Source organism: Vanellus vanellus (genome assembly GCF_965231255.1).
Source record: "Vanellus vanellus genome assembly, chromosome: 4".
NCBI classification, from domain to species: domain Eukaryota; kingdom Metazoa; phylum Chordata; class Aves; order Charadriiformes; family Charadriidae; genus Vanellus; species Vanellus vanellus.
This window is the reverse complement of record NC_138909.1, coordinates 42,532,028-42,548,033: the sequence shown is the minus strand read 5'-3', so window position 1 is coordinate 42,548,033 and position 16,006 is coordinate 42,532,028. Positions and strand designations below refer to the sequence as shown.

At 37.4% G+C, this 16,006-nt stretch overlaps 1 protein-coding gene across 2 annotated transcripts in view; it reads right to left on the bottom strand.

Annotated features, from left to right (window-relative positions):
* The window catches only part of PALLD (palladin, cytoskeletal associated protein), a gene marked incomplete at its 5' end in the record, with an annotated part of 205,036 nt that overhangs the window by 117,942 nt on the left and 71,088 nt on the right, over window positions 1–16,006 (bottom strand). The window contains 7 exons of one of the 2 annotated variants that reach the window (XM_082481981.1): window positions 1,639–1,981; window positions 2,778–2,897; window positions 10,304–10,327; window positions 11,616–11,757; window positions 13,830–13,904; window positions 14,840–14,945; window positions 15,513–15,579. In XM_082481981.1, coding sequence (XP_082338107.1) covers window positions 1,639–1,981; window positions 2,778–2,897; window positions 10,304–10,327; window positions 11,616–11,757; window positions 13,830–13,904; window positions 14,840–14,945; window positions 15,513–15,579 — 877 coding nt within the window. The remainder of the gene's footprint in view (window positions 1–1,638; window positions 1,982–2,777; window positions 2,898–10,303; window positions 10,328–11,615; window positions 11,758–13,829; window positions 13,905–14,839; window positions 14,946–15,512; window positions 15,580–16,006) is intronic. The other variant, XM_082481982.1, reaches the window with a different exon arrangement.

Below are 16,006 nucleotides of genomic sequence, written 5' to 3'. Positions count from 1 at the left end.
CAAAATATTTGGCTGAGGGGAAGGCAAGATTTCCACTTCTGACAGCAGCATAGACTTACACTGGCTTTGGCCAAGCAAAACACGTATCTTGATTGCAATCAAGATTACATCAAGTGTTGCTAATGGCAAAATACAGGACTCAAGTGCAATTGCACTAGGGACTCCAAGGTCATCGATTTGGACATCAGTGACCTAAAGGATTCTTGTAATAGCATCCTTCTCACATCATTGTATGCAATATTAACCTCTGTTTATATGTTGACTCTGTGTTTAAAAAGAAAAAAATTTGCACAAGTAGCAGTGAACATTATACAATGGGACATCTATTACACGGCCTTCTCTCCTTTATCTAGGGCAACCTTACTTCTAGGAAAGAAAGCTCAGGGGTGAAATTGATTTTTACTGCTCTGCAGGAGCTGCTACCTCCTTTCTTCACAAATGGGTCTTGCAACAGATGTGCTGGGTACAGGACCACCTGCATCACTCCGCACAACGTATCATCTGAAAATTGCCATACTCAGCAACCTCCCTCCCATACATACTATCACCACTATATATACACTATTCTTCCACCACTCTGTCTTTCTACTTCTTCCACTGTTCCTTCTCTTCTACAGATGTCAGAGACTACTTAGAATGACAAAGAGCAACAGAAAGAAAAAAGTGGTGACTGCAGAAAGGAATCCTGTTGACTTGCTACCCCAAGCACGTATTTTTGTGTGTTTAAATTCAGTACATGATTGCTAAAAGAACAGCATTTTTCTATTTTGCAAGTCATCCTGTGAAAACATGTAATTAAGCAAATGACCTCAATAAGCTTGAAGGCTATATGTCATGCTTCTTCTCAAACACATTTTTATAATTAAAAATCCCTTCTGATTATTGACGCAAATGAAATAAAATAGCATTTTAGTTCCTTCATCACACTCCAAAAATTCTTGGATGGAAAAGAGGATGTCTGGAATGGAAAAGAGATGGAAAAGAGGAGTCTGCACAATGCTAAAATCAAGCTATAAGTTAGCAGTCAGCACAAGATTACTCTTGTGTAAGTACAGTATCATCACTAACATAGGGTAAAAAGGTCACTACAATTTTTTTCACTTCTCTCTCCCCTCCTTCAGCTTTTCATTTTCAGATTTTCAGTTATAAAAGAGCCATTGTAATCTGACAGCAGAATGAGTTATGTTATATATAAACATAATGTAAGAAATAATATAAACATTACACACCTGAATATTCACTGACTACACAAAAACAAGAACATTCAGAATAAAGATAGCTAACCAGTGTCAAAAAGGCAATAGAATGCAAGAATCTTAGTCCACTATGACATTTAGGTACAGTGACTAAGAATAAAAAGCGCAGAGCAACAGCCACTACCACTTATTTCTTTTTTGTGACTTTATCTGAAACCTTTCTATTGAACTTTGTATATATAATGCACTTCCCTTTGAGTAGCGCTATGAGAAAGAACACAGTTTTCTTGGGACATAAATCATAGCAATAAGAAGATTGCTCAAGGAACAGGCACAGTCATTGTCCATTATTTGTCTAACACTAAATTGCTCCAGGCAAAAATTTGTTTTCAGCAAATATCAAGTTTGTAAGAGACAAAAAAACCAAACAAAAAATACTCACAGCTTTGGTTTGGCAAGCACAGGTGGTGGCTCCTTTGCGGGTGAAAGCAAGACAGCTGGAGGTGGGATGGATTTATCACCATTTGGCTTGCTGTTAATCATTCCATTTACTCCATGAACAGGATGGATGCCATTTGTTTTTTCCTCAGATGAATTGAGCTGTAGTTGATGGGTTGTCACACCAGATCTCAAGTCAGTGTTGTTTGCTTGGTGGGTCTCTGTATGTTTCTTAGGAGGAAGCTCAAGAGAGCTGATTTCAACTGAAGGACGTGGTGGGAAATGATGGAAATCATCACTGTTGGATTCTCTTGTCAGTGATTCATGACTACAGCTTTCTGAGTTGGCTAAAAGGAACAAAAAAGAATCTCTCTTCGACAAGTCAGACACAAAGTACATGGTACTCACATACTTTATTTTCAGTTTATTAAAGGTGAGATCTATTTGGTTCTGTGCAGATATTTTTTTCTAACTCCTATTGATAATTCATGATGAATTAGATACACGACTGGCTATTCATTTTCTGACTTTGTCCTATGCAAAACACACAATAAGGAACCTTATGGATCTCTCTAAATCTATTCCAGGAATCCAGCCACTAACTGAGATCAGCAAGTACGGTGAGACAACAACAGCTGAAACAGCACTTCCTCTTCCTGGTGTCTTGGCATCATTTAGGAACGGATGATTTAAAAATACTGAAGGATGTATGTATACATGGCAGGTTTGCAATGGCAGCTGGGTTAGTGCATTCCACAACAATATGTATGTAACCATATTACAAAACTAAACATACCATGTCACAGTTTTTTATTTTACAAAAGGCTTATGCCACCTTTGGTAGCATAATTTCATTTGCTTTCATTTTGCCTCTGCTGCCATCTAGTCCCAGAATCCAAATGCTTAAAAATCTGTCAGGCTTGTGGCAGATGGTTTAAAAATATATTTTACATGAAAAAAAATATTGAACTAGGAAATGAGACAGTAAAAAAGTGCAGTTTGCTTTATATGAATGCTCTGAGGTTGACAAACCCCTGTCTTACAGCAGCCCTTTTCTGCAAGGGAAGCAGACTGATAACTTCACAGGCAAATTAATTATCTAAGATTTACAATTAAAAACTCCTCTTTCCCTTCATCACATACCTAAGCAGACAGTTAGTTGCGCACTGCTTGTTACTGAACCATGTTCATTTGTTGCTGTGCATGTGAAAAGTCCTGAATCTTCAGGAAAAGTTTCTGCAATTACAAGGGTACATATCTCTTCTGGAAATAAACAGAAAAATAAACTGCATCATAAACTATTTAAAGTACCACGTAACAGTTTTGCATTGTATGTTAGAACGACACCAGACAGTGCTCCTTATACAAAGAAACGCTGTGAGAACTGCAGACAAGATCCCAACATAAATGGTTTTAAAGAAAATCAGTTTGTATCTAAACCAAGTAAATTTACCAAGCTAAGTTTTCAAAAGGGGCCTGCCTTGAACAGTAATTTTGCACTCAAAAGTCTGTACAGTCATTTTACACACTCAATATCTTCATTTTTATGCAGGATAGTACTAATTCATACAAATCAACATATTGGTTTCCATACACAATTAATACTTGCAAGCTCTTTTTGGGTCACTAAATAATACCACCAATATGAATGTTACACCATTCCTTCCTTCCTTGAAATCTTCTGTATTTAATGCAACATTTCAGATCAAATCCCATTCCCAGTAAAACCAGAAAGTATTTTGTCATCCCTTCCAATTAACTCTTCTGTATAAACTGACCAGAATTACAAACTCTGGAGGCATAAATATTCCTCTTACGCAAAGTTTGGGAAGATAATTTCTGTCTCTGTCTGCACAGCAGTGAGAATGGATAAATTAAAAATATAGCACAAAACAGCATCCCCATAAACTCTTCAGAATGTTGTGAAACAGACATATCCTGTGGCTGTTTGAAATCTGTTCATTCTACTTTGATATGCCATAGTATATGCTTTGATTATACCAGGGCCTCGGTCAGAAAACTTGTATGAAGTCTGCACTGTTCATATTTCAGGTTGGGTCTCACAGTAATGTTTTCTAAATCATTTCAATCCATTTATAATGGGCACATTTAATTATCTAGCCACATTTTATCCAGATTCTTCAGAGATGTCACTTTATCTCTACTTGTAACGGTATTTTAATCTTTTTAAAAATTCACAACATAGCTAATCTAAATAATCCTAGTATTTACACAACATACCTAGGTAATTTTAGACCTGGACAATGTTATATCGGGGGTTTCCTTAATTAATTATGAGTTTCTTTTGATTACGCTCATTTTCTAGTGTCAAAACCAAATCAGGGAAATTGTATAGGATTCCGTTTCATTAAAAAAAAAATCATTTTGCATTTTGGACATTTACACGGAATCCCGCATATTATCACAAAATCAATGGAATATAGCTAATAAAAACTAACTGAAAAGTGAGGAAAAACGTTTCAGACTCCCAATAAGTTTTACATGAAAATTACTCTGTAGAAGAGGTTCAGTAAGGTAAGCTTCACTTCTTTTAATTCAAAGAAGAAAAATATTTTCTATTTTTTTTTCCCCTTCTTTCCTAATTTTCATTGTGGAATGGCAGACTACCATCTCATTTAGACAGTTAAAAAAAAGTAATGGAATTTTTCCAATTATAAATGACAATGTATCCAAAAACTTCCTGTACTGGAAATGGGCTAAAAATGAATGACTAAAGATTTGGCATAGAGTTGTTTTTCAGAGAGCAGAACATGCTTTTTTTTGGCAACACAAACCAGTCATTCTGCGTAGCTGCAAGAGGCATGTCTGGTAATACTGTAGCACGTTGGATCTTATCTGACTCAGATGAAGATTAATGACTCATGAAAGGTCTTATCAGGAAAGTAATGGGTAACACAAGCTAGTTTTTGAACTACTGAGATCAGCTTTTTTTAGAGTTTTGGTGTGTCGTAAGCAGTTGAAGCTATATTGTTAACCACACGTGCGTACTCCTGGACTGAACTGTCTCTGGGGATGCAATCTGATACACGCAGCATACTAGTTTCCTGTTCATTTAACAGCAGAATTCTGAAAGCTCAGTATTTCAGGACTGTAAAAGAAAATCACTCCCACCATGCCGAGAACTGCTGTTTGAAGCGAAAGTTCTGCAAAATACAGCAACCAGCAGAATTCCTATTTTCCAAACAGCAATGCATAACGTTCTTTCAGTAAGTATGTAAAATGATCACATGAGGAGAGCTGATCTTCACTCTTCAGTGATAAAAGAATTCTAATGGATTCTACCACTATGTGGTTTGTTTATTGAAGTGGTATATTTGAAAGTTATACAAAGTAAATTGCAGTAATGCTTGTAAAAGAAATGGAAAGTGAATTAGCGATAAGCGTAAACAGAGTTTAAAACTGAGCCGGATGAGCAAACTGCAACACATTTGTGATCAATCATGAGATAACTGGCTAAACTGAAAACCTAAGAACTAATCAAAAGGAAGCTTGGGCAAAAGGCATGTGGGAGTAACACATTGCCATTGTCTATTCATTTTGCTCCCCCCAAACCAAGAATCACTGACCTCCAGGTCCTTGCTAAAAGGCTTACTACTGTGGAAAGCATAGAAATAAAATAATAGTTTGACAAAAGAATCTTTAAAGATTCCCATAACACGCTCTGGATGCATACTGCTCTGAGTATTTTTCTAACTTTACATCCCGATTTATGTAATTATTTTCCTTTCTGTTACTGTGCTAAGTAGAATATGATGATTTGAAGTAAATAATATCTGTTCTACTTCCCGGCAATCATCAGCTGACAAATAATTTCATCACAAAAATGTGTTCCAGAAAGCAGCTCTGAAATGCTGTTCTCAGGGCCTTAAAACATATTTAACACTTGACTAAATGAATACAAAAGCATTCTGTTCACTGAAACATGTAAAATGCTTAGGCATGCAAGTACTTGACTATTTTGTCAGTTATTTAGAAAGAAAGATTACATTTTACAGAGTAATGCTTTCCCGTTATGGTTCATGAGCCCATTAGGAAGAATAATCTTTGGTAAGAGAGAAAACTTTAGCATTTTAACAAATTTCATCACTGGCAATGTGTTTACTTCAGAATGTTTCTATGTAGTCCATTAAAGGCAGAGTAGTTCTTATCTCCAAATGGCATCATTAGTTTCCTCCACCGTAATGCACGTATAGTCCCAGGAAATAAATACAGTCTTTTATTAGTAATTGTTTATTATGATGCAATGAACAGAGCTATTTCTGTAGATGTAGGTTCACAGCCATAAGTTTTCTGCTGCATAAAGGCAGCGCGTAGTCACAGTGTTGGTTTCCTGGTAAAAATCCAACCAAACACAACCCTGCCATCTTGTAGACAACTTGTCTGTTATTCTCCCTGTTGTTTCCCTAACCATCAGATATTTAACTCCAGTTTAATGGCAAAGAAATAAGCCCATCAGGTAACAACTTCTCATTTAGGTATCTGTGCATCTTTTATATAAAGGGAACAGGACAGAGTAGGATAATAGATGGTAGTATTGCAGACCTGAAGATGCCTTAACTTGCAATAACACAATGAAAAAAGTATTTATTTTACCCGTTTCTGACATCACTATTGTATATACCTTTACCTAGTCAGGCAGCGGTTCTGGCTTATTTGATAGGCTTTATGCTGCTCAAGAAATGAAGAGACAAGTTTTTAAAAGATACAGAGAACTGACTATGTTTGAAGATACCTCAAACAGCACTTAAAAATACTGAGAAGAAAACTGAACAACAGCAAATGTGATTGTGGGGAACATAATGCAGTTTTAGGGTACAGAACCTAGGTTACAGCCTATGTAATCAATACCCAAGACAGCTGCTATATAGCCAGTTCAGGTACAATAAATAGGAATACTGCTATGGCAGCACGGACTTTAGTCCCTAAAGCAGTGTTTAGGTTTGAGGAGAAATTAAGCTATTTATCAGGGTCAAGGAAAAGTTTATGCTAAAGCTTATGCTAAGGCAGTTATGATGCTGTAGATGCCTAAGCCAGCTAGTCTGAAGTTGTCAGGTGTATACATCGAACCTGAAATTAACGTATTCAGCAACGTAACTGTGATGATTAATGTACCCCAATAAACTTTAAATATTTACAATTGAAGAGGAACAACAGCAATTTTTTATTTCAATCACATAGTAAAAAAAAAAAAGATCAGAGGTTTACTTTTAATTTGGAAGAATAAACAAGCAAGGACAGTTGTAGCAGGGGGTCACTGACAGGACCAGAATTCTGCAGGTACCTTGGGAGTGCAGAGTACAATTGAAAATGTAACTGACAAGCAATAGTGATCAGACCACCTTTAATGATAGCTCACTGGAGAGTGCCATCTTCAAGCCCTTGTTTTCACTGAAAAATGCAAGGATCCAACATGCATGCTGACCTACTGACGTTCCTGTGTTTTGAATTTCATCAGCTATCAAAAGAAAGCTGATTTTCTTGGTGTGGGGAGGCAGTAAGTATTTTTGTAACATTTGCCTTATATTTTCAGTTTCAAACATTATCCAGAAATATGAGGGGATTTCTAAGGGAGTTAGTTACTAGAGTTGAAACTTGAACACAGCAGCCAAACAGGAAAAAAGAAAGCACAATCCAAGAGAAGTGATGACTATCTTTTGAGATGTTTTTGGTGAACATATACAGTATTGTGCTTAGGAAAAAAAAAAAAGCATGTGTATGTGGCAATTCCCTGGCAATTTAAGAAAAATTACTTCATATAGTTTTCTTCTTACATGCCATTAGACAATTGTTTTAATGTAATTCAATACAGTTTGTGGCTGCCTCCAGACAGCTGAGTAATGGTCAAAATATCAACAGCTGGCAAATGACTCCATGGGATTTTTCATTTTCAGGCAGCCTGTTCTTTGAAGGATTCAGTCAGTATAAAGTCAAAACGTCCAAGAAAGAAGTACAGAACAGGTAATTTGACAAACTGTGATGTTGGCTTTAAGTAATCTGACTAGCTATTAATTCACAAAGAAGTCTGGAGAGATTTGTGATGCAAACTGATTTCTGTCTAGACAGAAAAAGGAGTGCAAAACACATTAGGGTAGATAGAATGTACCCAAAAAAAGCAGCCACCTCCTCTCCCCCTTCACTTCTTAATTTCTTACCTGTATCAGTTCATGGAACATTTTTCTTTTAAATCATTAGTACTGACCTAGCAAAGAATAACCAATGTTTTTGAGCACTATAAAGTGTTTATTGATGGTTGGACTTTGATTGATAACCAGCAATTAAAGTCACACTACAATTTGTTACAAATTATGTAAAATTCCATGGAAGTTGTACACTTGGAAAAATTTTGGGAAATCATGTCCATCTTTCAAAATCCTGAATACTTACCCAGCATAGGCAGGTCTCAGTATTGGGCCAGTTCTGTTTAATATCTTTATCAACAACCTGGATGAGGGGGCTGAACTCACCCTTAGTAAGTTTGCAGATGACACCAAGTTGGGCGGGAGTGTTGATCTGCTTAGGGGTAGGAAGGCTCTACAGAGGGATCTGGACAGGCTGGATTCATGGGCCAAGGCCAATGGTATGAGGTTCACAAGGCCAAGTGCCAGGTCCTGCACTTGGGTCACAACAACCCCATGCAACACTACAGACTTGGGGAAGAGTGGCTGGAAAGCTGCACTGCAGAAAAGGACCTGGGGATGTTGGTTGACAGCCAGCTGAGTGTGAGCCAGCAGTGTGCCCAGGTGGCCAAGAAGGTACATACAGGCCAAAGATACATCCTGGCCTGTATCAGAAACAGTGGCCAGCAGGACTAGGGAAGTGATTGTCCCCCTGCACTCAGAACCGGGGAGGCCGCACTTCAAATACTGTGTTCAGTTTTGTGCCCCTCACTACAAGACAGACACGGAGGTGCTGGAGTGTGTCCAGAGAAGGGCAATAAAGCTGGTGAAGGGTTTAGAGCACAAGTCTGATGAGGAGTGGCTGAGGGAACTGGGGTTGTTTAGCCTGGAGAAAAGGAAGCTGAGGGGAGACCTTATCACTCTCTACAACTACATGAAAGGAGGTTGTAGTGAGGTGGGGGTCAGTCTCTTCTCCCAAGTAACTGAGTGACAGGACAAGAGGAAATGGCCTCAAGTAGTGCCGGGGCTGTAATTAATTTTAGTGGAGAGTAAGACACTGCACGTTATTTAATAGGGCTTAGTAAGAACTGATACATGCACAAATCTTACAGGGATTGTACTTAGCTCAATGAATCCAGGGAGAACAAAATACCAAACAAACTCTTTCATAGGTTGTGGGTAGCAGGAAGGTGCTTATAAATATATATTACAACAAAATTACAAGCATGAAAAAAAAAAAAAAGACAGACTGCTGTCAGGCATTGACTACTGTTATGTCTATTAAACTGCAACAATACAGATATCAAAATGGTATTTTGAGATGCCTTCCTGCTCTTGCCTTGCCACCTGCCTTGAGAGCGGTATGAGATATTGATATTAAATAACTTTTCTGTACCTCTGAAAACTCAAGAAATGCAGCTTTCATGTAAGGATCCATTCCCTAGTACTCTTTAGAAGGCTTCAGGTATCTTCTTCCAGAGTCTGCAAGCTAACCAGACATGGGAAGAAGAGCATTCAGCCCCATCAACATGATGGTGCAGGTAGGTGAGGGGGCTGGCAAAGTGATAACATTTTTGGACTCAGAATCCCACATTCTGTTTCCCATTTCAGGTGGTAGTTATGAAAGGAAATTTTTAGCTTTGTGAACTACCATTACTTATTCCACAGTAATATTTGTCAGATAAGCTATACGAACCTTGCAACTAACAATACTGAAAAATAGTTCATTGTCCATGAAAAAAAAAAAAATCTATAATATTCCTTTGTACTCAAACTATTCACACAATGGAATTTGAACCTTTTGTCTCAAGCAAACAAGCTTTCTACTAGATAACACTGCATTCTTACTCTAAAATATTTTGTTCATCTAGCTTTATACACATTATGTTTTCTAAGGAGAGTGAAGGGGTAAAAAAAGATTACCAAAAGTAACCAAACATTATTCATGACACTGAGTTTTGGCGGGTACTATTCTCATAGCATTGGTAGATTAAATCTATAAAAGATGTTACTACTTGGATGGGAAATAAGTTTCTCTAGGAAGAGGAAAAAAGTCAACCCATTAATCTATCTTGCAAATAAGGTAGAAAAATTCAATGTGGCCTTGTTTTTGAGGATCATCTTTTACTTACATTTAAGACACTTCACATCTGCCAAGCTAGACTGGCAAAATTAGCATTCAGTGGTTGGGTGTTATGAAACTCTTATGAGTACAATTTGGGTAACGGAATTTTGTAGGATTTATTCGTTTTCCTCAGTAGCATGCAAATTGCTCATTTTCGGAGAATGAAGTTTGCTTCAGACTTTAAGCTGTGAGACTCTCCTTGATGGTCTAAATGGAATTTACTGTTTAACTAAGAAAGGAATTTATGTAAAGGACAGTGTAGAGTATGGAAGGTGTGATAAAGAAACATTGTCTTTAAGGGGGTTTCATGTTACCAATGCTCAGCAGAAACACCTTTCTATTTATGGCTTCAGTACAAACTCAAAGAGCTAGTGAATCAAGAGATTATTTTTTCATATGATTCTTACCAGGTTCAGTTGCAGATCGTGGCTCTGCATACGACATCATAAGGAGGGACACAAACAAGAAAAATGGTATTAGAGATTACATTAATAAACAATGGTATACTGAATGAAGATGTTATACTGAAATACTATAGACAAGCACAGCATCTGTGCAGACACATTACAAAATAAGGAAGACTTAAATTGTCTGTTGGTAGCAGTAGTTCAATTATTCAGTACTGGGTCGGTACTGGGACCTGTGCTGTTCAACATCTTTGTTGGCGACATGGACAGTGGGGTTGAGTGCACCCTCAGCAAGTTTGCCGATGATACCAAGCTCTTTAGCAAGATAAACACGCTGGAGGGGAGGGATGCCATCCAGAGGGACCTGGACAGGGTGCAGAGGTGGGCCCAAGCCAACCTCATGCAGTTCAACAAGGCCAAGTGCAAGGTCCTACATCTGGGTCGGGGCAATCCCAAGCACAAATACAGGCTCAGTGGGGAATGGCTGGAGAGCTGCCCTGAAGAGAAGGACCTGGGGGTGCTGATTGACAAGAAGTTCAACATGAGCCAGCAATGTGCGATCGCAGCCCAGAAGGCGAACCATATCCTGGGCTGCATCAGAAGTGTGGCCAGCAGGTCAAAGGAGGTGATTCTGCCCCTCTACTCCACTCTTGTGAGACCCCACCTGGAGTACTGCATCCAGCTCTGGAGTCCCCAACATAAGAAAGACATGAACCTGCTGGAGCATGTCCAGAGGAGAGCCACGAGGATGATCCGAGGGCTGGAGCACCTCTCCTATGAGGAGAGGCTGAGCGAGTTGGGGCTGTTCAGCCTGGAGAAGAGAAGGCTCTGGGGAGATCTTATTGCAGCCTTCCAGTACCTAAAGGGGGCCTACAGGAGAGCTGGGGAAGGACTTTTTACTTGGGCATGTAGCAATAGGACGAGGGGAAATGGCTTTAAACTGGAAGAGGGCAGGTTCAGATTGAATATTAGGAAGAAGTTTTTTACTTTGAGGGTGTAAGGCACTGGAACAGGTTGCCCAGAGAGGTTGTTGAGGCCCCATCCCTGGAGGTGTTCAAGGCCAGGCTGGATGTGGCCTTGGGCAACCTGGTCTAGTGCGAGGTGTCCCTGCCTATGGCAGAGGGGTTGGAACTCGATGATCTTCAAGGTCCTTTCCAACCTAAACCATTCTATGATTCTGTTACTTCTACCCATTATAATCACTGAAATTTGAGGAAGAGAGGACTCTATCCAAAACTCAGTCCTGGCAGAGTAATTTCATGATCTTTGCCCACCCTGTACCAAAAGTAGCCAATTCAGATTATTGCCTTACTTTTTTGGAGAATTCTGAAGTCTGGAGAATCTTGAATTTCAACGCCCTGTCGAAACCACTTAACATGAATGGGAGGGGGTCCTCTGACCCTGCATTCCAATACCACGACTTGTCCCTCAGATGCTGTGGAGTTTTGTAGCTCCTGAAATATAACAATCACAATTCAAATTAACGGGAAGCATTTTACATTCTTAAAAACAGTCTTTTCTTCCCTTTATATTTCAACTTTATTTAAATGTGTCATTATTTTTTTTGCAATAGACATTTTCTATGAGCTGTATTTTCACTCTGATTAAATTTAATGTATCAGCTATATAGTTAAAAATGAATGAATACGTTATTTTCAAATACATTCTTAATATGACTGAAGATGGAAAAGGTGTAGAAGTATTTAATTCCTCAGACCATCATAGGCAGATAGTTACAGTTTGATCTTTCATTTTCATTCTTCTTCCAAAAAGTGAAATGAAAATTCTGCAAGTAGCTACACATTGATTAACTTAGTCCTGAGAGAGTAGCTGTGCTGCTTTCAGGTCAACCTCTAGAATGTGGAGTTTCTTTTCCTCTGAGCCATTTATAATCAACCAGCCAAAATTAGATGACACAGATATGATTAGGATATATTAGCTTGTGTATGGATAGCTTCTGAGACAGTATTATGGCTGTAACGAATTATTGTATACCTCTGAAATAAATCAGGAAGAATCTAAACCTTTGATGAAGAACCACAGTGAGAGAGGAGAAGCACAGTACTTTAAGTAACAGAATTGACAGCAGACAGCCACTATTTTGCCTTTGTTATTCATCTTAAGATTACAAATGAAAGAATCTTTTTAACTGTACTGTCTCATTCCCTTTCCAGTTCATTAATAAAGTTTTGGGCCTTAATGCAGCAAAGCACTTCAAGTTAGGTCTAAGTTATCCCTAGTTACTATTCATAGATCTCTAGTTAATCAAATATATAAGAATTTTGTTACATCAAACCTAAAAATCATTGGGTTGTTCCCTGAAGTTTGTATAGAAAGAAATTTACTGGTACATTCTTTTTTGTTTTTCTTCTATAATTAAAGTTGTTCTGGTTTGGTATGTCTCAACTGACTTAAGTCAGTTAATATCGGATTTCAGGGACAAGAGATGTGAGGACTGGGGAGGAACAGAGGAGTTTTGATTGCTTTGGTAGTTTCTGAACAAGGGCTGGATTTGTCCTGTTTCCCACTCCTACTAGGAAGTTGCCTGCCTCCCTACCTTGCAGTAACCGCATCCTCTAGCCCCTTGCACATCCACTGTTCACTCTCCTGTGATGCTGCAGTATCAATGCAGAATTACAAGGGACAGATTCAGACCTTTCCTGACATGAGAAAGTGATATGATAGAGCAGGATAGACAGTTGTGGAGAACAGGGCTTGTTCTTATCTCTTGGCAAAACTACTTGCTGTTCCATATTAGCTTTTAATCAATTGCTTTTCTGAAGTAATAACCAGAAAGACCTTCTTGTCTTCATTTTGACTTCAACAAATGGTGACTAAATAACAGTTACTTTTATGGAAATGATGGTTTGAAGGCAAAGTGAAAATCATATTTTTGATTAAAGTTGTATTTTAGAGATTAGGGAAATATGCTGTCCTTTTTGCTGTTACCTAAGTCCTAGTTCTAAAGTTTCATTTGGGATGAATGTGAAGATAAATGTTGACTTAAATAATTATTTAAGAATTAGTGAAGAAAAGTTTCCCTTCTAGCAAGTCCATGCCTTACATTTTACAAGACATCCCAATGAAGAATGTCTGAACTGCTTTTTTAACTAACACACCTGCATGGATTTTTTTTTCTAAAACAAAGTAAAAAAGCCTGTGTTATTTGCTCTTGTCAGTAGATAAATTATTGTGAATGAAGCTTTATCATGACTGTGATGTGTAATTGGTGCCTGCCTTGTTTTATTTTACAAAGATTTCTCAATGGAGGACAGCCATGGCCATAAGATAAACACATAGGGAATATTCATGTAATTCTACCAGTGATTTTAATAGGGTAGAAGGCATAAGAACTTCATTATTGCAGTGGAAAAGTATTTTCTTAAGAAGTCATTAATACTGAAAAGGACAATGAAAACTGCAAAAGTTTTAGCACGATCAAACATTTCTGCATTAGGATATCTCATTTTGATATTTCCCCTGGACTATGGGAATATGTATAAAAATCATGATGGATAAAACATACCTTTGTAAAAATGGGTGCAGAATAGTTAGGCTTAGGTCCATCCACACGGTGCAGGTATGAAGTAGGGCTTTGAACCTGCAAAGCAATGCAACAATGCTATAAAATGGAAAGAATATTGGTTTCAATAACATGGCCTGCACGTATCTATGCAATAAAGCAAACTCTGAAATGCTCAGCCTTATTGTGTTCTTTTTCTAGCATGCTTCTTGAGCGACATCACTATTTCATGTCTGTTATATTTCTGAAATCAAAATGCAAGCTTTAAAGGCTTCTGTACTTCCCATGAGAATTTTGTATCCAACTGTCTTTGCCTTGAAGTATTTTGAGTTTGACTCCTGTTAATATAATTCAAGTAAGTCCTTTGCACTGAAGCATTTTTGCCTCTCCTGTTATTACATCCCTTGACTGATGTAGTAATAAATAAATCCAAGCACCTAAAAGCTTATCATCATTAGCCAAAAGACGGGAAAATAATTTACCATGTACTGTCTAACAGAGATTTTTATATGTATTTTATGATTTATATGCAAACTTTTGGTCCTCCACAGTGGCAATAAAACGTGGTGTAAACTAATGAACATTGATTTCCTACATTTAACTTCTAGACAGTAAAACTTAATTTTCTCTAAAAGACTCAGAGCAGTTACAGCAATATTTAATTTAATAACACAACTTTTGCTAAAAAATATTGTAGGCATTCATTTGTATTACATTCTTTTGGTATTGGATCAAGTCACTATTACTCTGCAATTTTTATCATCACCAGATCTGTCAGCTGTTCGCATGCCGTGTTGATACACACTGTGTAAGAATCCATGTGTATATTTCCTTTTATGCCCCATTCACTAGATACATACTTAATTTTTTCAAATCATCATTCTTAATATAATAAGATAAATTTATAGTTCAATAATATAATTCCTCAATATGACGGAGTTTTTCAGGACTTGCAAATTTTGAAATTGAATTTAAAATATTTTCCTAATTTAAAAATTGGTTTCTAAAAATACCTGCTGACTGGGCACAGAGATAGGTTGAATTACAGCTGTGGTGACTCCAGACTTTGGTGTAGAAGATCCTATTGTCAAGGAAACAGAGGTGGTTTTCTTTTGGGCCCTGAAAAAAAAAACAAACAAACAACAAACCAGCAAGCACTTTATAAGATCTGAAACCAGAATATGTTAGTAACCAACAAGCCACCTTGTATTTTCTACATCTTTAAATATGTCATTATCAGCTGAAAAGATAAACATTGGAGGAAGCTTGAGTAGAACACAATCTTTGGCTAATTTACACTTTCACACCCAATAAAAAGTATTGATTCAAGATACAAACTAAAATGTATTTTGTTTTTTTAATTGTAGGCCTCTGCGTATTCTTTTTTGGAGGCACGGGGCTGGGTGATTACAAATGAAGAACTGGGTAACTTAAAGTTACTAAATATGAAAAGTTGATATCAGCAAAAAATTGCGAGGGTAGGACCAGACTTCTCTGCCAGAACACACACATTAATACAATCTATAGTTATAATGTTACACATTTATATCACATGAGAGAAAGAGAAAAGATAAGACATACACGAACATACCCCAGATGCTTAATCAGATCTGAAAACACCAAAGATTTTCCAGTGTCCCTTATTAAGAACATTAGCACAGCATCGGTCCTACTTTGCACACTTACTGTGGCATAGCTCCAGATTTTGATTTGAAAATTAAACTTTCACTCTCTGAATCTGTGGAACTGGCACCTGGAAAAGAAAGTATTTTCAATAATCTCATATCCTTTTACTGATTTATTTAATGTTTACATTCCAAAGAAAAAACTGAGCTGCTACTGCTTTTCACTTCAAGAGTTGAGAACTGTCTGTAATAAACTACTGCAGTTTTTCTTATCTGATAAAAGATTGTAACTATGTACTTTAGACAGTTACAGAAATCATAATCATGCTGATTTAATTGCAAACTCTTTTCCCCTAGGGTCTTAGCTGTCTTCCTTCATATTGAAGCAAATATGGCCAAAAAAGAAAAAATAAATGCTGACTACTACTAATCTACTGAAAATGTATAATTTTATTTACTTGAATGCTAAAAGATTAAGCAAACATATGTCTTATACGCAGATAACAAATCTTCAACCTTAAGTAACAGTATAGCAAGATATTTTCAGACTAAACT